We start from the raw sequence: 22,182 nt of genomic DNA, 5'->3' as shown, positions 1-22,182 counted from the left end.
GACTGCCCCTGCTAAAAGTGTTGGGGCGGGTGGCCTCATGCTGTTAACTAACCAGTCGCACACCCCTGGGGATTTCAGCCAGGAACCTTCCCTTCCTAGAACCTTTCGGCTCATCGCCAGGCCGACCCCGGATGTTACCAGGAGCCCGGAAGAGCCCTTAGCCCCAGTCCTTTACCTCCAACAGGCCGTTTGTCCTGGCTGTTTGTCTGGCTTTCCTAACCAGTGTATGTTCCAGGCTAAGCTGGACTTTTGTCCCCTTGGATGACGTTGAGCACAGGCCTCGTCCCAATGTCTAAGCCCCTCTCCTGCGTGGCTCTCCCTGTTGACACTTGAGAACCTCAGAACGGCCAGGCTGGGTCAGCCCATTGGCCCATCTAGCCCTGTATCCTGTCCTCCCAACAGTGGCCAGTGCCAGACGCTTCAGAGGGAATGAACAGAACAGGTCAATTATCAAGTGATAAGTCATCCAGTCACAGCTCCTGGCAGTCAGAGGTTTAAGCACACCCAGAGCATGAGCTCATTTCCCTGTCCATCTTGGCTAACAGCCACTGATGGACCTGTCCTCCAGGAACTTATCTAGTCCTTTTTCGAACCCAGTTATGCTTTTGGCCTTCACTGCATCCCCTGGCAGTGAGTTCCACAGGTTAACCATGCATTGTGTGAAGAAATACTTCCTTTTGTTTGTTTTTAATCTGCTGCCTGTTAATTTCATTGGGTGATCCCTGGTTCCTGTGTTATGTGAAGGGGTATATAACACTTCCCCATTCACTCTCTCCACCCCATTCGAGATTTTATAGACCTCTGTCATATCCCCCCTTGGTCGTCTCTTTTCTGAGCTGAGAAATCCCAGCCTTTTCCAGCTGTCCTCAGATGGAAGCTGTTCCATCCCCCTGATGGTTTTTGTTGCCCTTCTCGGCATCGTTTCCAATTCTAATGGATCTGGGATGAGCTGGGAACTCTTATGGTTTGGCTGAGCCCTCTGCGCGGCTGCCTGCCTGCCACACGGCTCTGCCTGGCAGGGTTGTCCCTCCCCTACGTTCCCCGCGCAGCTCCCGACCCAAGCTTGGCTCGTGACCTCGGCTTGCACATCTGCCTGGTTTTAATCTGTGACGTTGCCTGCTTCAAAGCTCCTTCCTGGGTCTGCACATGCCCCGTGAGAGTGAGGGACTGCTCTCTGCCTCCCCACCCCCATTGGCATTGTGGCTGCCATGGCAGAGCCCCAAGCCCCAGCTGGAGACACTTCTGCTGTGAGCTCTGGAGGTGGGGGATGTAGCAAGGACCAGGCCCCACTGAGAACAGCCAAGCTCTGTCTGGGGCCAATGCTGCACTGTGCTGGCAGGGCGGAGCGGAGCGGCTGGATCCAGAACTAGCTCGGGCACTCCGCGGTCCAAGTGCAGCCGGTGGAGAGTAGCTCGAGCAGCTGCGGAGCTCGCGGCTGAATGCCAGTGCTGTTGCTGACAGGCGGCGGCGGCCTCGTGGGAGAGCTGGCACGCTGGCTGGCTGGTGGTGCCGCAGGATGCCGTGCTCAGAGCCAGCGCCGTCGCAGCAATGGGGTGGAGGCAGCAAGGTGCGGTGGGTGCACGCTGCTCCGTGGGAAGAGCGAGGGCTGCTGGAACTCCCTTTCCTTTTGCAGGGCTCGAGACAGGCGGCGTTGTCCTGAAGCACCCAGCGAGCGTGGCAGAGATCCAGCCCTCTGCCTCAGTGACGCTGCGCTGCCACATCGACGGCCATCCGCGGTAAGACGCCACGCGTGCTTTGCTAGCCTCTGGACTCTGCCTCTCCTTTCACCGGCCTTCTCTTTCTCTCTCTTGGTCTCTCCTGCGAAGATCCGCTAAAGTCTAGGGGGAAGGTGAGAGGCAGGAATGAGAGCATCGGGGAGAGAGCAAACGGCTTCTGTGGGGCCGCGTAGGAGAGAAGCACAGTAAGAACGGCCCCACCCGTGCGGGCTAGAGCCCCAGGTCCTGGAGCTTCTTGGTGTGTTGCCATCACCCCCCGTTGCTTAGCGGGGTCGCTGTCTGTCATTGGAATGGCTGCATGGTTCATGGCTTCCCGGGCTGCGTGTCTGTGTGTCCAGGCCAGCGGGATGGAATGACGGGTCAGCCGCGCGGGCCATTTCCTGGCTGCTTTCCTCAGTGCAGGTGCTCTCGGGCCAGCCGCTTGCCTCTGCACTAATGGGCTGGTCTCTGTCTCCTAGTCCAATGGGTCAGTGGTTCCGGGATGGCCGCCAGCTCACAGATGACCGTAGCAGCTACTCGATCAGCAGTAAGGAGCGAACGCTAACCCTGAAGAGTGCCAGCCCCGACGACAACGGCATCTATTGCTGCTGCGCTCGCAGTGCCGTGGGCACGGTCTGCAGCAGCGACAACTTCACTCTGAGTATCATAGGTAAGGGGCACTCTGCCAAGCCAGGCTGGGGGTCACGGGGGATGTCTGTTCAGTACTGTGTCAATTGCCTTGTCTTTGATGTTGCAGAACATCAAGAGGCTATGAACTCAGATCCTCCGCTGCTGGGGAAGTATCGGGCTGGTGTGACTTCCTTTGCCTCCCCAGGAGGGAGGGGAAATTGTAATTCACATGGGCCCTGTCCCAGCTAGGAAAAGGAGCAAACAGCACATCTGAATGGGCACATTTTAGCCCCAGTGCAGGCAGAGACAGTGATACATGTGACAGTCTTAGCTGGAGAGCCGCAGGCCCTGGCAGGTAGCTGGCATGTCTGTTAATCCTGCTCCTCACCCAGCGTTTGTGTCACTGGAACTGTCAGTCAGCAGGTGCCATTGTACTGGCATGTTATATGGGTACAGCTCCAGGCGCAGCCACAGCTATCCTGGGATAAAGATGCCACACACCGGTATAGCATGTTCCCCTTCCTGTCCGGAAATAGCTCCACTAGTGTAAACGGTGTGAGAGCAGCATGCACCCAAGGAGCTGGATTGCTTTGTCTCTCCCCGGACAGGTGTGTGGGCAGGGACCTAGCCACCCCTCCGGTTCCTAGTCTAGGCAGACCCCTGGCTAGGAGCCGTAGCTGGCAGGGGGCGGCGTGCCCAGAAGGGAGGTTGGGTGAAGGTACATTTCTGCCGTCTGGAAAGGGAGCAAGCAGCTGGGTGCCAGACCCTGCCATATCAGACAGTCCCCTTTGTGTCTGCTTGGGAGGCAGGCCAGACCTTCCCCAGCCCAGCGCTGCAGGCCCTGCCCGTGGCTGGTCTGAGCTGTGGCAGCAGACAGAGGCTTCTGGCTCTGGCTGTGCTTTGGTCAGGGTTCCCAGGAAGGAGCAAGGGGCCAGAACCAACATGTGAAAGGCAGAAAACGGCAGCCTTCCCAGGAGTCAGGGCCTGTGCCAAGATGGGCATAAGCCCGGCTGACGTTCAGTAGCAGCTGGTGCAAGGCTTTCTGCATGCTGCGTCCCACCAGCCCTTTCCCTGCCTCCCTGTGTCTTGTGTCTCATTGGAGAGGCGCTGCATTTGGGGGAGAGCAGGGCACAGCAACCACCCTAACGTTCCCTGTGGTCTGCCCTCCCAGACGAGAGCCTCCCCCGCCCGGTGCTCATCCCGCAGGACCTGATTGTGAGTAAGAATGAAGAGGCCATGTTCCACTGCCAGTTCACGGCAGTGCCTCCTCCCACGCAGGAATGGGTCTTCGAGGACAACTCTCCCATCACCAACAGGACACGGTAAGGGCCCCCCCACCAGGGAGGCGGCATGGGGGGAAGGCCCTGCACTGGCAGAAGAAAGCAAACCCGCATCCCACTTTGTTGCATGATCCTGAGACCTGCAAGGCTGGAGGAGCCCATACGCCCTGTGAGCAAGGGGATTGAGCCTCGGGACAGGGGCTCTCTCTACCGGCGGGCTTGGCTGGGGGATCAGCTCCGATCAGATGTCCCTGCTGCGATTACTGAGTCCATCCACTCTGCTTATTCACCCTGCAGCCTCTCTCGGTGCTGGAGCTGCAGCTCTTTCCTTGTCATAGGGTAGCCCTCCGGCCACATCACGCTCCAGTTCTCACCCCTTCCAGGGTGTCACAAGCCCTTGGAGGCAAACTGTCCCAGGCACTCCCTCCTCACCGCCTGGTCTGTGCCACTTCTCATGGGGTTGGTTGGAGAACCCAGGCCCGCCCTCTAAACAGGTTCTAGTGCCGGGAGCCTCGGCCCGGCAGCTTTGGGCTTTTACTCTCCCAGCCCTTACTGCTCCCTCCTCTCCGTACAGCTTCCAGCTCAGCCCCTTGGAGCCGAGTGCCACTGCAGGTTTTCTTTCCCCCAGCCTGCCAGCTTCCTCTCTTTGGAGATCCTCCCCACAGCTGGGCCTCATCTAGGTGCAGCCTAAGGCGCATTTACCCCTTCAGGCCGGGGGTGGGGTGGACACCCTGTCCCAATCCCGCTTCCCACAGTGGCACCACCCATGCCATTTCCAGAGCCAGCCCCAGGGCCAGGGTCATTCTGGGTCAGGTTCCTGGAGTTGGGTCCCGCTTCCCATGAGGCCCTGTCTGAGCTAGTCACTTGCAAAGGGCTTTGAAGATGAGCGGCAGTCTGAGGGCTTGTCTGCACAGTTGAGACACGGGAGGAGATAAAGCTGTGCCAGGCCCTGGTTACGCTTTGATAACACCCCTGTAATTAAGCTTCTGCCAAGCCGGGTGTAGGCCAGGCAAGGCCTGAGTCTGGCTTGTTACGGGCACCTGCCGAGTGAAAGTTGGTCCCACTATTCTCTCCCTTCCCTGAGCTGACCCTGGCTGTTGCTGCTTGCTCAGAAGCCACCCGTGGCCTGTTTCTCGTCAGTTGTTGGGCAACGCCCGTGGCTGTGGGGCAGCGTGGCAGCAGGGCAGAGATGGCAGGGACCTGCCCGTTAGCCTGGGGTATCTCAAGGTGGGTTCAATAGCTGAGGATGTGGGAAGCCGGCCCCAGGATGGCCGTGCACAGCAGGCTGGACCTGGCTTAGCACGCGCACTAGGACTGAGTGTGCACCGCAGAACACAGCGTCCAGGCCCTCGCTGTGCACCAGCATGAGGAAGTGGGGTGGGGGGGGAGCTGAGGCCATGAGGGAGCCATTTGCAGCACATGGCAACGCACGTTCCTGGCCCTCGAAAGCCTAGGAATGGCTCTGGAGATTCTTGAGCACCACCTGCTGGCACCTGCTCTCTCCGCTGGTCACATGCTGGTGGTGCGTGTGTTTTCTGGAGCACGGCAGTAACATTGCCTCTGCAGGCCTGGGCCAGGGGGTCCACTTGCACCACCCCATCTACAGAGAGCTGGCACTGATGGGCGTGAGCGTGACCTGTGAGCACTGCCTGCGGAGGCTGGGAGGAGGTCCTCACCTCTGGGGAGACAATCTTCTCTTCAGCCCTTCACTTGCAGAGAGGCTGCACGGCTGCGCTTCTGGGCCCCACTCGGGGGAGTCTCAACATAGCCCCGAGAAAGTGGCACAAGAGCATCTCCTGGTGGAGTCTCATTTGTCACTAAACAGAAGGTGTTCAGGCTCCCCAACCCCCTGGGCCTGCCCCACAGCTTCCCCACCTGTTCTCCCGCCCTGAGTCACAGGCTCAGCCCAGCCGTATTTTCAGGTCCCTGTGGGGAGAGACTCTAGAACAGAGGCATCGCCCGCAGGCTGGATCCGGCTCACCTGGGGTATCTGCGGGGAGAGCCCTCTGAAAGCCTTCTAAGTTTTATAATTATTCATTTTGTTTTATTCTATTTAATGTTGTTCTCTCCACACGGGGGAGAGCGGGAGGGTTGGGGGAGGGGTCCTGCCCCTGGGAGCCTATCCTACATTCGTCCCACAGCGGTGGCTCCTGTTCCATGGGGCTGAGCCCGGCCCCCAGCTTCAGGCACTGTGACCTGGCATGCGGGGTCACAGCGCTGTTCGTTGTGTTTTAATTGTATTGCTTGCTTCAGGATCCCCGCCTGACAAATGAACACAGCGTGGTGTGATAGGTTGTAGGCCCGAGACCAGGCCCAGTGTTGTGAGAATGCCTGTCACGTTGGGAATCCCGATGTGCACAGTTGCAACAGTCACACTTAGGAAGACGCTCCAGAAGATTCAGTGGTTTTATTAACACGGATTGCAAAGTCACACACACTCCAACCCAGCAAGGGGGTGAGAGGGAATAAGAATCAACCTCTGAGCAGCCGTAGCCGCACACCATCCCTTGCACAAAGACCGGAGCCTTAGTCATTGTCCTCACCATCATCACCACGCTAGCGGTCATCACCCTGGCCTCTCCCCATGCACGCAGGCCAGGGTACAGCTTTTATCCTGTGTTATGCTGACGCCACTACACCTACTGCATATTCAGTCAGGGTTCCAGTCCCGTTTCCTTAGCTGAAGTTCTGCAGCCTGCCGATTTTGGGGTGCCTTTTCCCCATAGGTTACTAGGCCTTTTACCTCAGCCTTATTAGCATATATGTCAATTAGTTACCATGGCATTGTGGTGGTTGGACATCTGCTGATGTGCCTGACTTTAGGATCTGTAAAGCTGTTATCAACTGGCATCTCTTGTTTACCCATCAGCTCTTCAGTCCTCTCTTCTGCTGTGTTGTCATCCGGGGTTATTCTTGGCTGGCTGCTTATGCTAAGGAGTTTCAGCCCTAGGCCTTGATTAGTTTAGCTAAGCCAGTGCTTCCCAACCTGTGGCCCGTGGGCCAAAAGTGGCCTGCGGGGTCTTTCAGAGTGGCCCACGGCTCCCCTCCCGCTGGCTGCAGAAGGGAGCCGCTGCCTAGGGACCCAGGCAAAGAGCGTTGTTGGTGCAGGCTCCTTGCTGCAGCCAAGGGGACAGGAGATCAGCGCCCCTCTTCCCTTGGCTGTAGCAGGGAGCCCGGAAAATGCTCCATGTAGATCAGGCCCTGGGGTCCCTGCTGAAGCCAGAGGGAGGGGAGCACTGATCTCCCATCCCCCTGGCTGCAGAAGGGAGCCACTGCCTAGGGACCCAGGTGGAGTGCACCGTTTCCCTGCTGCAGGCAGGAGGATGGGAAATCCTCCTCACTGAACTCCTTCCCTCTGACTGCGCGGGGGACTGCTGGCAGAGACTGGTGGCCCTTCAGGGTAGTAAAAATTATATTTGTGGCCCTCAAGCCAAAAAGGTTGGGAAACCCTGAGCTAAGCCATTGTCGTACCAGCCCTGTGGCTTGTAGGCTCATTGCATTGCTGCCTTTAGTTTATATCTCTGCCTCGTCTAGCAGATACCTATAGACTATGGCACCCCTCAGCCTTTGTCCTGCCGAGGGGGTGGCCAGGCCAAACCTGAGCAGTGCTGCTTTGACCCTATGCCCCAGGTCACGGTGCCCTTGGCGTGGAGCAGGCCCAGCCCCGTGGGAGCTGCCATGCGGGGCGAGGGTTTCATAGTATTTTGGTTTAGGTTTTCATTTTATTCCTTACTGTTTCCCATTTGTGAAGAGCCTGGGCTCGCTCTCCGCAGGCCACGGGACCAGGTCTCCTCGCCCAGAATCTCAGCTGGCACTAAAACCTTGACCTTTCTTGCCACCGCAGCTGTAGAAAGAAGCTTCAAAGCTGAGCTGAGTGTAAATGCTGCAGGGATGTCAGCCGGAGTCCACAGCCAGCCTGGCACAATAGCTCTGTGGGGTGTGAGTCGCCCCACGCAGCTGCAGCTCCCAGCCGTGACACTTCAGTAGCACCCAGCTCCCTGAGCCAGGAACGGGGGAGGGCAGAGAAGACTCCAGCATGGGAAGGGTTAAAGGAAGGGGGTCAGAGGGGCAGGACAGCAGTGTCGGGGCTTTCCTCACTGGGTGGTGCTGAAAATGGCATTAAGGGACTGAGGAAGGGTCAGTTACTAGCTAACGGTGTGTTCTCCCTTCATCCCTTTGCCCCAGAGCCATGCGCCCTCCTGGCATGGGCACACACACAGCCCGCTGCAGACTGACTCCTTGGTCACATCCCCAGGCCTGTGCGACCGGGACCACCTCCCCCAGAATCCTCCACCTGCGTCCCCGGAGCCCTGTTCCCATGCCACATGTTGGAGATTCCCCTGCCAAACACACGGCCCGGGGCAGACAGGGCAACCGCAGGCGTGAGCCGTCCAGGTGCCCCGTATCTTGTCTTCCATTGCCCAGGCGAGGGACGCGTTGCTTAGACAGGGCCCTGCTGCTGCCTGGCTCACCTGTCCCCCCTGCCTCAGCCCCTCACTGACGATTGGCCGCTCCCTTTGCACCTAGGATCACGGTGTTTGCCAATGGCTCCCTGCTGATAACCCAGGTGAGAGTCCGCAGCACAGGGATCTACCGCTGCATCGGCCGCGGGCAAAGAGGGAAACCCACCGTCCTGGAGGCAAGCCTGCGCCTGGCAGGTAAGGCCCCGCGGCACTGCCTCTGCGCTGTGGTTGGAGTGAGCAGTCGTCTGGGGCTGCTCGGCCACGGCAGAGTGGTCCTGCCCTGCGGCCCTGCCTGCACCAGGAGCTCTGCTCTGCTTTGGTCCCCAGGGCCCTGCCTGGATCCGCACTGAGCTCAGGCGCCTGGGGCAGGAGGGCCCAGAGCCCAGCAGCCCGGCTGAGGGTAAGCCACGTCTCCCCTGCTTTCTCTCAGAGATCGAGGACATGGCGCTGTTCTCCCCGAAGGTTTTCATAGCGGACCAGGAGCAGCGCGTGGCTTGCCCTGCCCCCCGCGGCGTGCCCCAGCCCCGCGTCTGGTGGGAGAGGAGCGGTGTCCCCATCCCAGCTAGCGGCAGGGTGCGCCAGGAGGCCGAGGAGCTGGTCTTCACCAACATCACCGGGAATGATGCTGGCACTTATACATGCCACGCCGCAAACAAAGCCGGGGAGAAGAAGCAAGACCTCAGCATCACAGTAGCCAGTAAGCCTCTTCCACGGTGTACTGGAGGCGAGGGGTGCTGGGCAGGCAGCGGGTGCTGGGCACTGTGCGGTGGGATGGGCGTGAGATGGCAGACGGGCAATGCCCCTTGTGCCACTGAACTCTGGAGCCAAGGCTGGTGAGTGCAGGCCGTGTAACAGCCTGGCCCAGCTGGTAGCCCTGGGTGCAGCCAGGAGGAGGACTTCTTGGCTCTCCTTGGGGTGGCCTCCGGCAGATCTCCCCAGTCCAGCCCAGCCAGCGCGGGGTCATTGGCTGTGGTGCCCCAGTGGCTCTGGGAGGAGGTGGGGGTGTTTCCCAGAGTCCCTCGCCCGGTTACAATGCAGAGCTCCTGCTGCCTCTGGACATCACCTCACCGATCGTCAGAGCCGGGTGGGCGCCGGCTGCAGCCTCCGCCAGGGCACTGCAGGGTGCTGTGGGGCAGTGCCAGGGCAGGGCTGACTCTGGTTCTGGTGTGGCCTGATACACGAGCTCCCTTCTTCGCAGCGGTGCCTACCTGGGTAGAGATGCCCAGGGACAGCCAGCTGGAGGAGAGTAAGCCGGGCTATCTCCACTGCCTCAGCAAGGCCTCCCTGAAACCCACTGTCACCTGGTACCGCAACGGCGTCTCCATCTCCGAGGTGAGTGCAGCACGGCGAGCCCAGCCACAGCGCCCAGCGCCCAGCGCCCACGCTCTCCCTGCGGCTGGGCAGCCCTGGGGAATGGCTGAACGCCGGCCACACTCCCCCCGTCACCCCGGGGCTGCCAATGGTCTGGGCATGGGACAGCTCAAATCAGTGTCATACTGAAACGAGCCCTACCCAGTGCTAGGATCCCCCGAGTCCCTGCATGGCTGCCTTCGCCTCCCCCGCGTCCACTAGTGCCCTGGGCCCCAGGCCTCACTTTCCCCAGCTCTGCTGCATACCTGAGCCCCTGTCCCTGCAGTCTGCTCCAACGGGCCAGGTCACGGACCCCACTTCCCTGCTGGCCTGCTCGGCCAGACCCCGCCCCAGCATAAGCCTCGGCAGGGGAGGCGGCAGAGCCTTAGCGCTGCTTGCTGAGCCAGCCGTGGGCTGTGGCTGGAATGGGTCTGTGGGGCTGGGCAGATCAGGCCCCCCGGCGAGGAGAGCAGGACTGATGCTGCTGTTCTGGCCGGGCAGGATTCGCGCTTCGAGATCTCGGAGAACGGGACGCTGCGCATAAACAACGTGGAGGTGTACGACGGGACCGTGTACAAGTGTGTGAGCAGCACGCCGGCGGGGAGCATCGAGGGATACGCTCGCGTGCATGTCCTCGGTAGGCCGGGTAGCTGCGTGCTGCCACGGGGATGCCCCCACGTCCCTGCTCGTGGGGATTTCCCTCCTGGCACGGTCTGGGTGCGCACTGCATCCCCTGGGCTGGGGACGAGCTGTTTTTTGGTTGCCTGCCTCCCCCTGGGCTCTGACCCTCAGGCCTTTCCAGCCATGGCTTCTTGGCTCTGCCGGCATGAGCCCTGCCTCCTGTGTGCGTAGACAGCAGGGCCCAGGTTTCTGGGGGGGCCTTGCCCCCTAAAGCCTGGTCTACACTAGAAAAGTCAGTATAACTGCATCAGTCAGGCGTGTGACAAATCCACCCCCGAGCGGCGGTGTTAAGCTCACCTGAGTATCCGTGTAGACCGCACTAAGTCGACGGGAGAATCCTTCTCTCCATCTAGCTGCCATCGCTCAAGGAGATGGATTACCAGCCCTTACAGGAGAAGCCCTCCCCTTAGTGTAGGTGCTGTCTACACTGATGCACTAAAAGGCTGCAGTGTAGACAAGCTCTGAGTGCGTTTGTAGCAGCAGCCCCCAGTGCCGGGTGGGTATCCAGGCGCCAGCCCCGCTCCCTGCCTGCATGTGCAGCCCCCGGGTGCCGGCGCGGTTATGCCGTGGGGACTGTTCCACTCAATCCCTGGACTGACTGCACCGTCTGTTTGTTTCAGAGAAGCTGAAGTTCACGCCTCCCCCGCAGCCCCTGCAGTGCCTAGAATTCGACAAGGAGGTCACCGTGTCCTGCTCGGCCACTGGCCGCGAGAAGCCCACCATCCAGTGGGCCAAAACAGGTGGGGGTGGGGACATGGTCCTGTTTCCTGACTGCCTGGGGGCTTGGCTTCCCGGCCTGGGGGCGACTGCATTTGGCACCTGGGATCGTTCTGGCCTCAGGCCTCTGGCTTTAGGGTGCCTGCCCGTCTGGCTAGGTTCCCCTCTGGGCACACATGCTGGAGGACCCGTGCTTCCTGTGCCCTGAGCCCAGCTCTGAAGCCCGCCGTACCCAAAGCCCCCTGCCCTGTTTTGTGTGGCTGCAGCATAACTCCCTGTCCCTGCCCTCCAGATGGGAGCAGTCTGCCGGCTCATGTCCGCCTCAGCGCTGGCAGCCTGCACTTCCACAAGGTGAGCCGGAGTGACGCTGGCAACTACACGTGCATCGCCTCCAACACCCCCCAGGGCGAGATCCGGGCCACGGTGCAGCTCACGGTGGCAGGTGAGTGCTGTGCTCCTCCCATCTCGGTCCCTGCTCCGGGGGGCAAGGGGCATTGCCTGTACCATTGCCCTCGCGAAGGGGCATTTCCTGGGCACCGCCCCGAAATAGCCATGCTGAGGAAAGGAAGCGTGCTCTGGCCTCAGGCTCCGACACCCCAGGCTCTACACACCCACTGGTGCTGCATGTGGCCTCCCAGGCAGCCGAGCTGTTGGGGCAGCATCTGTTCATCTGCCCCCAAGAAGCGCGTGCTGCTGGGTCAGGGATGAATCACCCTGAAACCGAGCGCCATTTGTGCAGCACCCTTCCCGGCTCTGCCTGCTCTATGCTGAATCCTGTGGCACTGGGGAAATGCCTCCTGCAATGAGCTGTCCTGACCTGACTCCTGCTCCTACCTTCCCTCTCGTTGGCCCCAGGGCAGACCCGCCTGCTAGCACTGGGAAACGACTGTGTCCGAGCACTTCCCTGCACCATTAGCCTCCCCTGGTCTGTGGGTCTTTGTCCCTCCTTTTCCCCCCCGCCGAGAGCTCCTTGCTTGCTTGCACTGGGCTGTCCAGCCCTGGGGGTGGGGGTGAGATGCAGTAGGGGACGTGCATGCATTGACGCTGAGCAGCTGTGACCTTTGTGTTCAGTTTACATCACCTTTAAGCTGGAGCCAGTGCCCACGACGGTGTACCAGGGCCACACAGCCATGTTCCAGTGCCAGGCGGAGGGCGACCCGGTGCCACACATCCAGTGGAAGGGGAAGGAGAGGATTTTGGACCCCAGCAAGCTCATACCCAGGTATGGAGCCCTCCGCCCACCCCCCGGAGCCTGAGTGCTCCTGCATTGTGCACGCAGGGCGCCTGAGAACAGCTTCCCCCAGACCCATCCTGGAGCAGTGTCATGGGCCAGCTGGGGGCACACGCTCAGCTCACATTCCCCAGCCTTCCATACTCCTGAGCCAGGCCCCAGATCAGAACAGCCCTTGAGGGGGCGACTTGCCCCCTGGGCTTGGATCACTGGGAGGTTTTCTGCCCTGCTCTGTAAGTGACAGCTGTGACTCCGGGAATCCCCTGCCTCCAGGAGCTGAGGCTTCAGGGAAAGCCCCAGACATGGTGAGGCTCAGGGGACCCTGGGCCCAGGCCATTGAGCTCCGTGGTGGTGACAGCTGAGAGCCGCGCTCCAGCATTGCTCACAAGCTGACCCACTAAGGAGCACAGGAGCAGGGCTTCTCACGCACCCCTTGAGGGGCCACAGCTACGGGGGCTCCTGGCTGGCTAGGGGAGGGTGCGGGGGCCAGGGAGCCATGGACGCCAGTTCTGGCTCTGCCCCAGCCTCTAGCCGATCGTGCCCAGCCCTTGGACTTGAGATGGAGAGCTGTCAATCAGGACCTCGCCGCCGGGTCCCCAGGTTTGTCAGCGCCTGGGCTGGGCGGTGGAAGAGCTCCCTTCCCAGGCTGCCCTGCCGTCAGTGTCAGCCTGCCGCCGCCCTGGCCTTGGCACGTCCCTTGCCACACTCAGCGCATGGCTCCTGGAGCTGGCAGACCCCTGGGCTGGGTTGCTCCCAATTCCTCCTTCCAGCCGGTGGGAGGCGGAGGTGGTGGGGTTTGTACCCAGCCAGCCACTAGGGAGCCACCAGTTTGCTGACAGCCAAGCTGTGCTGGGGTCAGCCCCCAGCCCAGCTCCTCCCACGCAGGCGCAAAGGGAAAGCAGCAGCCCCAGAGCAAAGGTGGAAGGGCGAGTGAGCTGCTGGGAACCGACCAGCCAAGGGGTCAGCACAGGCCCAGTTCCAGCCCTCAGCTCCCTCTCCTGCTAGTCCGATCATCTTCCAGGGGGTGAAACAGGAGTACCCTGTTGAGCCCTGCCCCCGCTGTCTTGGGGAGCACCCAGCGGTACTTTCACGCACTGTCACGGCTTTATGGGGTGCCGATGCCCCAGCCTTTACACAGTCTCTGGTACCCCCCAACGTGCCGGGCTGAGGTGTAGCTTTTGACAAGGGCAAGCTCTGTGTCTGCTACTTTGAACCGCCTTCTGACCCCAGCGCCTCTTTGCCCCCACAGCTCCCCAGCATCTGTGTGCGCCCCCGCCCCACGGCTCCCCAGCAGGCCCAGATGAGCCCTGAGGCCAAGCCGGGAAAGCAGGATTTAACTCAGAAGCACCTGCCCTGCTTCTACCCCCCAGGAGCTTTAACACGTGCCCCTCACCCTCCCCATACCACAGCCCTGCTGTGTTCATTGCTCTGCTTTCCTGGCTCCCTCTAGGCAAGGTAGCAGCCAGGCCAGTCACTGGGGCTATTATTCTTCTGTCTCTCCAGGGCCACTGTTCATCTGTGGAGCTCCCATTCGGGGCTTGGTAGCATATTTGCGACCAACCCAGACAGGCCTGCTACCCTGTAATCCCCTGTCCCAGGGTAGGAGCTAACCCCTTCCCAGGGAGCAGCAATACGCAGTGAGTGGGAAATGAAGTCACACGTATTGTTCATAGAAAATATTACAAAGAATTCCCACATTCTCCCTCCCCGGCACCCCTGGCTGCATGGGACCCAGCAGGAACCCAGGCCCTCCACCCCTGCCACCCCCCTCTGCTCTGGCTGTGCACATTGGGTCCTGGGCAGCAGCCCCTGGCACATGGGGCATGCCCTGAGCCCTGCTGTGTGGGCTGCCTGTCATTCCTAGGATCCAGATCATGTCCAACGGCTCCTTAGTGATCTACGACGTCACCACTGACGACTCCGGGAAGTACACGTGCATTGCCGGCAACAGCTGCAACATCAAGCACCGCGAAGCCATCCTCCAAGTCGTCGGTAGGAGGCACCCTCAAGCCCTTCTTGAGGACTCCGGCAGGGGCACCTTAGCCCCCGGCGGGGAGGGCCTCAGATCAGTGCCCGGGGAAGGAAGGGCAGGAGTCTCCTCTCCGCACAAGCCCCTCTGGGCACTCGAGGAAGGTGTGATTCTGTAGCACCATTTGGGCTGTGCCGGCAGGTCACCGTCACCGCACACGGCAGCAGCGAGGGCTGCCGGAGCCAGTGCGTAGGGAAGCAGGTAGCGGAGGCAGCCACAGGGGGTGTGGAGCTGAGCCACTGAGACTTCAGGGGCTCCGCGTGGCATCTCCCTGGAGACCTGGCAACGCAGCGCCCCTAGTGCCCAGCTGAGGAATTGGGGTCAGGACTCAGGGCAAAAAGCACCCCCAGTGAGCGTCCCACCCGGCCAGGGGTTCCCCTGCACGTCCCCTTGGCCACGTCCTGCACCATCAGGGGCTCCCCTGCATACGTGCACTCTCTGGGCCACCTCCCGCCCAGCCAGACCACCCGGCTTCGCCATGCACTGAGCTGTCCTCTCACGCTGCCTCACTTGGCCTTCAGACAAACCGACTGTGGACGAGAACAAGGAGTCCAGCAGCCACACGCCGTATAAGATGATCCAGACCATCGGGCTGTCAGTTGGGTCGGCCGTCGCCTACATCATCATCGTGCTGGGCCTCATGTTCTACTGCAAGAAAAGGAGGAAGGCCAAGAGGCTGAAGAAGCACCCGGAGGGCGAGGAGCCTGAGATGGAGTGTCTGAATGGTAAGGCCATAGACGCCAGCCGGGGCAGGCCAGGAACTCCCCCGCTCAGCACAGGTCTCCCATGCAAGCCCTAGTGCGGGCTGGGGCTACGGGACTGCCTGGGATTGTCTCCGTTCCTGTAAGCCCTGAGGCCTTTCTCCACGAGGCAGGCCTGTGGTGCTGGGCTCCTAGGCTCTCCCAGCAGGGCATGGGTGGTGTTGGCCATGCACGTGCCAGCAGAGGCTGGTTGTGGGCTGCCCATGGCTCAGGGAGCCCCAGGGAGGGATCAGTGCGTGGATGCAGTGCCCTCTGGTGGGCACGGCGAGGCAGGGCACCCTCTGCGGCTTTCCCTAGCAATGGGGAGTGTGAGAACCAACCCCTGTGCCAAGTCATTCCTTGGCCCCGGTGCTGAGCTCCCCCCTGGGGGGCACACGCTGGAGGGCTGTGTCAGAGATGGCAGCATGAGCCATGAGCTCTCCGCCTCTGAACGCAGGCGTGGATTCCTCTGGTGATCGTTAGAGCCCCTGGCCGTTCCTGTGGGAAAGGAAGGCCTCCCAGGGACCAGGCCGTTAGCTGACCTGGGCTTGGAGAGGCTGGTAGCGCCCCGCAGGCCCGCAGCCCGTAAGGATCCTGGTGAGGGTTGCTGTTTTGCAGAGGGGTGACACTGGGCATGGGGCTGTGTTGCCCTGGTTTGGTGTCAGACTCACTGGCTCATGTTCTCCAGCATCACGGAGGGTTGCTGAAGTCTTGCTTGGGTTGGAGCGAGGGAGAAGCAGAGCGCTTGTTTTCACACTGTCTCCGAGTGTGATCTCTGGCGTCCAGCCGAGATCCCGGCCAGGCTCCCTAGCTGGCCGCGGCCGGAAGTGACGGCCGGCGTTTTCCTCGTAGGTGGCGCTTTGCTGCAAAATGGGCAAACGACAGCAGAGATCCAGGAAGAAGTGCCATTGACCAGTCTGGGCAGTAGTACCGCAGCCAGCAAGAGGCACAGCGTCACTGACAAGATGCACTTCCCCCGCTCCAATCTGCAGACAATCACCACGCTGGGTATGTTCAAGGGCTGGGGGGGACTGCTGCAGAGCTGTGAGCTAGGTCCTTAACCCAGACTCAGCCAGCGTTGTACTGACAGGATGTGACGCTTCCCAGGGCTTCTGGGCCATGAGCTGCTTTGCTGCCACCTGCCTCCAGCCCGAGGGCATGCTGCCTGTTCTCGCCCTCACACAGCTGGCTCCCCTGAGCTGCACCAGCCCTGCCTTTGCCCTGCCGCTTGCCAAAAGATGCACCTCAGCCCTTGAGTCCTTCCAAGTGTCCCCCTGTGTGTCCATCCCCTGATCACAGGAGACCCACAGAAATCCCAGCTCCTCCATTCCCAAATAAACAGCTTACTGGCTTTAACTTAAACACCCCTCCTGTGTCCCATCTGCCCTCCAGTCCAGTTGCAGTAAAACACAAGGAGATTTACTTCAGAAAGAACAGAGATTCAACTAGAAACCAGCATGAGTGATGTAAACAAACAGTTACGTATAAAACACAAAGTAGGACCCATTGTTGGTAAGAATTCCTTGGCCTGTCTAGTGACTTCGGGGTGAGAATCTACTGTCAGTCCTTTGCAGTGTTTGCTGGCCCCATGGAGCTGGGGACCAGTCTTTCCTGAAGCATTAAATATTACCCGCACACACGGCTTGCAGGGGTTATGAGTATCGAGAAGTTACAGACTTTCAGCAGCGACCTCACAGGCCGCCCTGTATGGATAAATACCATGAACGCGATGCATTAGGTGTAACGGGCTGGTCAAGTCTGTGACATGAGTTGCTTGTAGAGAAGAGGGAACCCTTTGCCAGCTGGGTCTCTGGGCACACGGGCACAGCTCTTGGCCCAGAAGCACCGTAACCCTGGAAGGCTGTTCTCTCATGCCAGCTTCTGGTGGCCTGCAGTCAGCTGCAGCTCCAGCACATTGGAGACACCTACCAGTGTGGCCTGTAGCCAAGGCTGAGTCATTGCACACGAGACGGATAACCCCCGTCAGCACGCACGCCGTCCTGCACGGGGCACCTAGCACGACCCCTGCTGACAGAGCACTTGGGATGAGAGCTGTCCCCTACCCCAGACGTGGGACCCAGGCTGGCTGGGCTAGAGCCTGTCACTCCTGAAGCACCACTGGACAATTCGGTGGGCAGCCTTGCTGGGGCTGGCGCTGGGAATGCTCCCGAGCACAACATTCTTGGGCCCCAGTCTGCCGAGCCGACGGGGCCCTCAGAAACTCCCTGCCGCTCCTTTGCTGGGTATCAGCAGAGAGGGACATCGGGAGGTGGGCGCTGACCGTATCGCCGTAGTTTTACCGTTCGCCTAGCTGCCTGCCCTAAATGCCAGCCATGCCCTGTGCCTGCATGCACCAGCACATGGTCCCAGGCTGGGTGGTCTGCTGTGTGCCAATGCCACCCAGCATGGTCTGTGCACTCTGCTGGTCGCCTCCCTGACGGCTAGACAGCACCAGTGTGCTCTCCCCAGAACCTGGGCTGTCCAGCATCCTGCCTATAAAAACCCTGTGCTGGGCTGAGCCCATCTTCCTCCAGAGGGGGCTGTCCGAATGTGGCTCCTGGTCTGGAGTGGGTTTAACTGCCTCCAGGGACTTGCCTTTCTTTCCTCGTGCTCAAATAGTCCCCGTGGCCCACCCAGTGGGGTGCCGTGTGTGTGGGCGGGGTAGAATGAACGCTCGGTTGCACACTAGGCCTGTCGGTGTGCGGCTGTCCTCAGACATGCGCATGCACGCATCGCAACCCCGATTTATTATTTTCCTCCTAGAGGAGTTTCCTTTCTTTCGAACGGAAATTAAATGAGGCCACGAGGGAGCGTCCCACTGCCCACCCCGCGCACCCACCCAAATGGGTGCTGCAGAGGGAGAGGGAGGGCATGCCCCCAGGGGTGTGAGTACCAGCCGCTCTCACCTCTCCCCTTGCTCCTGTCTCCCCTGTCGCGTGGCTGCCGTTCCCTGCCCCACAGAGTGTGCCATTCTCAGAAGCGCCGTGCAGGGTGGTGTGGACAGCCCTGGCTGTGCTGTCTGTCCCTCAGGCCTAACCCTTCCCCCGTTAGAGGGTGTGGAGGTGGGGTTGCAATCCTACTGGCTGCTTTGAGAGTAACCCTGGGGTCAGCCTTCTCTTCCCAGCGTAGTGTCAGAAACCAGGGCGGGAGACCTCTGCCAGCCGCGGGCCAGAGGCCTTTCTGCACACAGCCCTCTGGCCTGCCTCCCATGACCCGCTGCCCTCTGCTTCTAGGGAAGGGCGAGTTCGGGGAGGTCTTCCTGGCCAAGGCGCAAGGCCTGGCGGACAGCGAGAGCGAGGTGCTGGTGCTGGTGAAGGCTCTGCAGACCAGAGACGAGCAGCTGCAGTTGGATTTCCGGCGCGAGGCGGAGATGTTTGGCAAACTCAGCCACCCCAACGTGGGGCGGCTGCTGGGGCTGTGCCGCGAGGCTGAGCCTCACTACATGATCCTGGAGTATGTGGATCTGGTAAGGGACCCATCTGTCCAGCACAGAGCCGCAGAGGCTGCCTTGAGCCGGCTGGCTGGAGCGGGGCTGTGGGCTGAGTGCAGGCTGGGGCAGACGCTCCTCTGAGGAAGAGTAAGGCCTGCAGGTGCAGAGAAGGGAGGCTGGGTTGATGGTCGGCCCTCTCCACCCTCCAACCTGCACCTAGAGGCAGCGGGTGGGTGCCATGGGCAGCAGTGGCTTGGGAGGGAGCGGAGACTCTGTGTATGTCTGTCTGGGTGAGGGGCACGTGCTGACTGCTCCCCGGCCCAGGGCTACTTCCGAGCTGCCAGGCTCCATGCCTGCACGTGCCAAGGCCCGGATGGGGAATGGGGACCGTGCAGAGCCCCGATCTGCCATGGGGGTGCGCCTGGCCGTGCTGCCCATCGTGGTAAGGAGGCTGAGCTGCTCCAGGGGGCACTGGCCCCTAACAGGCGCGGGGAATGGTCTAAAACCTGAGGCTGAGGGGAGCTTGAGAGCAGTGGGTGCTGGTCTATCAGGAGCCCTTGCTCTCTTGCGCTGCCAGTGCCGGGGCTCCCTCACTGGCGGACGGGTGAGCTCCTGCCTCTGGCACAGACGGGCCCTTGCTGCACTGAGCCGCTCCCACAGGGCACTTTCTGCCTTGCCAGGGGGACCTGAAGCAGTTCCTGAGGATCTCCAAGAGCAAAGATGAGACGCTCAAGCCTCAGCCCCTCAGCAACAAGCACAAGGTAAGTGAGGAAGCACCGGTGACCAGATGGGGTCGAAAGGGCCAGTCTGCACAGCTGAGGGACCTGATCCATCCCAGGATGGGCCATGGAGCCTGCCCCCTCAGGCACCGGCTCCGATCTGGCCCCGGGCAGGGATGGGCCGTGGAGCCTGCCCTTACGTTCCAGCTCCGATCCGGCCCATACTGAGGGCTCGGCCTGCTGCGATGGCCATGTGGTTGGCACTGACGTCTCTCTCGTGGCAGGTGTCGGTCTGCAGCCAGGTGGCCCTGGGGATGGAGCATCTCTCAAACAGCAGGTTTGTGCACAAGGACCTGGCTGCCCGGAACTGCCTGATCAGCGCTCAGAGGCAGGTCAAGGTGTCAGCCCTGAGCCTCAGCAAGGATGTGTATAACAGGTATGTGTGGCCTGTGGGCTCCCCTGGGCGCTGTGCCTGCCGCCCGGCCAGCCTGACCCCTCCCTGTCTCGCTGCGCAGTGACTACTACCACTTCCGCCAAGCCTGGATCCCGCTGCGCTGGATGCCCCCAGAGGCTGTCCTGGAGGATGAGTTCTCCACCAAGTCGGACGTCTGGTCCTTCGGCGTCCTCATGTGGGAGGTCTTCACGCACGGGGAGCTGCCCCACGCCAAGCTGGCGGACGACGAGGTGCTAGCAGGTACGTGGGGTGGAGGGGCCAGCACCGGGGAGGAGCGGCGGAGGGCCGGGGAGACGTGCAGGGTTGTGGCCTTCTCTCTCCCTTCTGAGCAGGCTGCTGGAGCAACTGGTCCTGGCCAGTGTCTGTATTGGGCCCCGAGGCTGGACAGGCCCTGCTGTGAGCCCTGGGTGATCTCCGTGCCCTCCCCAGACTGCTCTGTGTCCTGCCCCTGGCTGGCTGTCCAGGCTCCCTGCACCCTGGCCCAGCAAGCGCCAGGGGGGCCGGGCAGTGCGGTGCTGATGCCCTGTCTTGCCCCGGGCTCTCCTTTCTCTCACCCCTGGGCCTTTGCTGTCCCTTGCAGGTTTACAGGCGGGGAAGATGAAGCTGCCCCATCCAGAGGGCTGCCCTTCCAAGCTCTACAAGCTGATGCAGCGCTGCTGGGCGCCCAGCCCCAAGGAACGCCCGTCCTTCAGCGAGCTTGCCGCCGTGCTGGGCGACAGCCCGTCTGACAGCAGAGCCTGAGCAGGGAGCCGGCCCCTTGCTGGGGAGGGGGGTCCGGGCTCCAGAATCTGACTGGGACGAGTCTGAGCCCAAAGGGACCGTGGGTTTCCACGGCTGGACTGGGCGCTGCAGGGTCTCTCCCCTGGCCTGACGGCATGGCGGTCCCCAGGTCCTACCTTGCTCGTGTGCCAGCGGGGGGTGCCGGGCCAGTTCCACAGCTCCAACAGGGGCTCCTCTGCGACCCAGAGCACCCGCCGGGCCCGGCCCAGCAGTTCGGAGGGCTGGTCTCTGCTCCCTTGGCGATGGCAGCCTGGCAGGAAATCCCACGCGGCCGCCTGAATCCCCTGCGTCCTGCTGCGCCTGCCTGTGCCCCCCTCTCCTTTTGGGCAGCCTGGCCTGGCACTTTCGGCCAGGACCATGGGCACCGTCCAAAGGGCAGCACGCACGAGCTCCCTGCGCTGTGTCCCTGCCCGCTGTCAGGCGAGGGAGCCTGTGCGCGGCGGACATGGAGTCTCTCCCTCCTCCGGTGCTGGCTGAGGAACCTGTATATTTATTCAGCGGTTCTGTTCTCCCCCCCCGCCCCGCTCCACCCAGCCCCACGCGTGCTCAGCACTCGGCATCTCCCTGCGCCCCAGCGGCGCGAACACCAAGTGCCTGGCATATGAAGGATTCTCACTCGCTTCCCTGACTATCCAATGCCGCCTTTTGTATGATTCTCCAGGCGGCGCCCTCTGCTCCCCGTGTCGGGCCGGCCCCTCCCTGCCATAGGGTTCTGTTAGCGGAGTGCAGCCAGAGCCGGGCGCTCGTTTGCTCGTGCGGGGGCTGCAACAGCCAAGAGGTTTTTTTACACGCTGCTGTCAATAAAGGATCCCTTTTTGTAGCTGCTGTTCTCAGCCTCCTTCCTCCCTCTAGGGGCTGGGTGGGTCCTGCCCCAGCTGCCAACCCAGCCAGCTCTGGGACACTGGAGCCTAGCATGCATGCCTTTCCGGGCCGCGATGAGTCAAGCCGCCGGCCCCCAGGAAGGGCCAGCACTGCCAGGCTCCGGCTGCGTCTGCCCTGCCGCAGGAGCTCCTCGCAGGGGCGTCAACTTTGGAGGGCGGCTATGCCACATGCGCTGGCTGGCCTGCCGGCCGCTGGGATGGCTACAGCCGCTCCAGGGCTTGGGCTGCTGGTCGGGACTGCATTGTCCTCCTGCCTCACAGGAGCAGGGTGCGGAGCTGGGCAGGGACCGGGGGCGCTGGGCGCGGCGCTTACAGGTCACCTTTGTCTTTTCCAGGGAAAATTCCCCCCCCCCCCCCCTTTTTTTTTTTTTTTTTTTTTTTTTTTTTTTGGTGAAAAGCGAAAAACCAGACTTCCTGTTCCCGAATGCTGCCGCAGTGCCCCATGGGCAGTGCCCGCCCATCTCCCTTGGCCAGGCTCTCCAGTTGGACTATGCTTACCAGGTCTCTCCTCATGCTGAGGCATGGTGTGTGTGTGTGGGGGGGGGGGGGGGGGGGGGAGAGGGTGTCTTTGGCCATGATGCATCGTGGGAGATGTAGTCCACGAGGCGGGGGTTTACAACTGCCCAGAGGCGCGGTGGCAGGCTCTCCACATGACAATGTTGCCGTGTTCAGGCAAAGGGGTGTGTGGTGCGCCAGGGGGCTCTGCCCTGGAGCTGCTGTCTCAGGCTCTCTGCAGACTCAGGCAGAGGACGAGTTCTCCACCAAGTTGGACGTCTGGAACATGCTATATAAACTCCAGGGCCAAGTAGGGAATGAGAAACCTCAGGGCTCTGGACTTCAGCCACCGGGCAGGGGATGGCTTCTGCCCCATGGGGCACTGGTGCTCAGGGCTTTAGACTCATGGGAGGCCAGATTTCAGCTGTTAGGGCCCCGTGGCCCCCCGAACCCGGCTTTCGGCCCCCCTTGCAGAGAACTGGTTTGGTAGCACTGCCTTCTGCAGCCAACTGTCGGGAGAGGAGGGTCCAGCTGCAGCCGAGCACTGAGACCTTCCCAGTAGCCTCGCCTGGAGCTGGCCTGAGCCC

The 22,182-nt window shown here is 61.4% G+C and overlaps 1 protein-coding gene across 5 annotated transcripts in view; it reads left to right on the top strand.

Moving 5' to 3' along the window:
- Positions 1–21,273, top strand: part of PTK7 (protein tyrosine kinase 7 (inactive)) — a 110,644-nt gene extending 89,371 nt beyond the window's left edge. For 3 of the 5 annotated variants that reach the window (XM_067532866.1, XM_067532867.1, XM_067532868.1), the window contains exons 3-20: positions 1,634–1,736; positions 2,195–2,385; positions 3,517–3,667; positions 8,153–8,283; positions 8,519–8,785; positions 9,287–9,420; positions 9,940–10,075; positions 10,740–10,859; positions 11,129–11,278; positions 11,908–12,058; positions 13,932–14,059; positions 14,618–14,821; positions 15,689–15,844; positions 18,070–18,302; positions 18,947–19,027; positions 19,270–19,421; positions 19,501–19,679; positions 20,020–21,273. In XM_067532866.1, the coding sequence (XP_067388967.1) occupies positions 1,634–1,736; positions 2,195–2,385; positions 3,517–3,667; positions 8,153–8,283; positions 8,519–8,785; positions 9,287–9,420; positions 9,940–10,075; positions 10,740–10,859; positions 11,129–11,278; positions 11,908–12,058; positions 13,932–14,059; positions 14,618–14,821; positions 15,689–15,844; positions 18,070–18,302; positions 18,947–19,027; positions 19,270–19,421; positions 19,501–19,679; positions 20,020–20,180 (2,828 nt within the window). In that variant the 3' untranslated portion in view covers positions 20,181–21,273. Of the gene's footprint in view, positions 1–1,633; positions 1,922–2,194; positions 2,386–3,516; positions 3,668–8,152; positions 8,284–8,518; positions 8,786–9,286; positions 9,421–9,939; positions 10,076–10,739; positions 10,860–11,128; positions 11,279–11,907; positions 12,059–13,931; positions 14,060–14,617; positions 14,822–15,688; positions 15,845–18,069; positions 18,303–18,946; positions 19,028–19,269; positions 19,422–19,500; positions 19,680–20,019 lie in introns of all 5 variants that reach the window. The other 2 variants (XM_067532869.1, XM_067532870.1) reach the window with 2 other exon arrangements.
- Positions 21,274–22,182: the final 909 nt, after the last annotated feature.

Source organism: Emydura macquarii, unplaced genomic scaffold, assembly GCF_026122565.2.
Source record: "Emydura macquarii macquarii isolate MOO-44397 ecotype Brisbane River unplaced genomic scaffold, CSIRO-AGI_Emac_v2 contig_3305, whole genome shotgun sequence".
NCBI classification, from domain to species: Eukaryota; Metazoa; Chordata; order Testudines; family Chelidae; genus Emydura; species Emydura macquarii.
The sequence above is the reverse complement of the archived record's forward strand: the minus strand, read 5'-3'. Positions and strand labels throughout refer to the sequence as shown.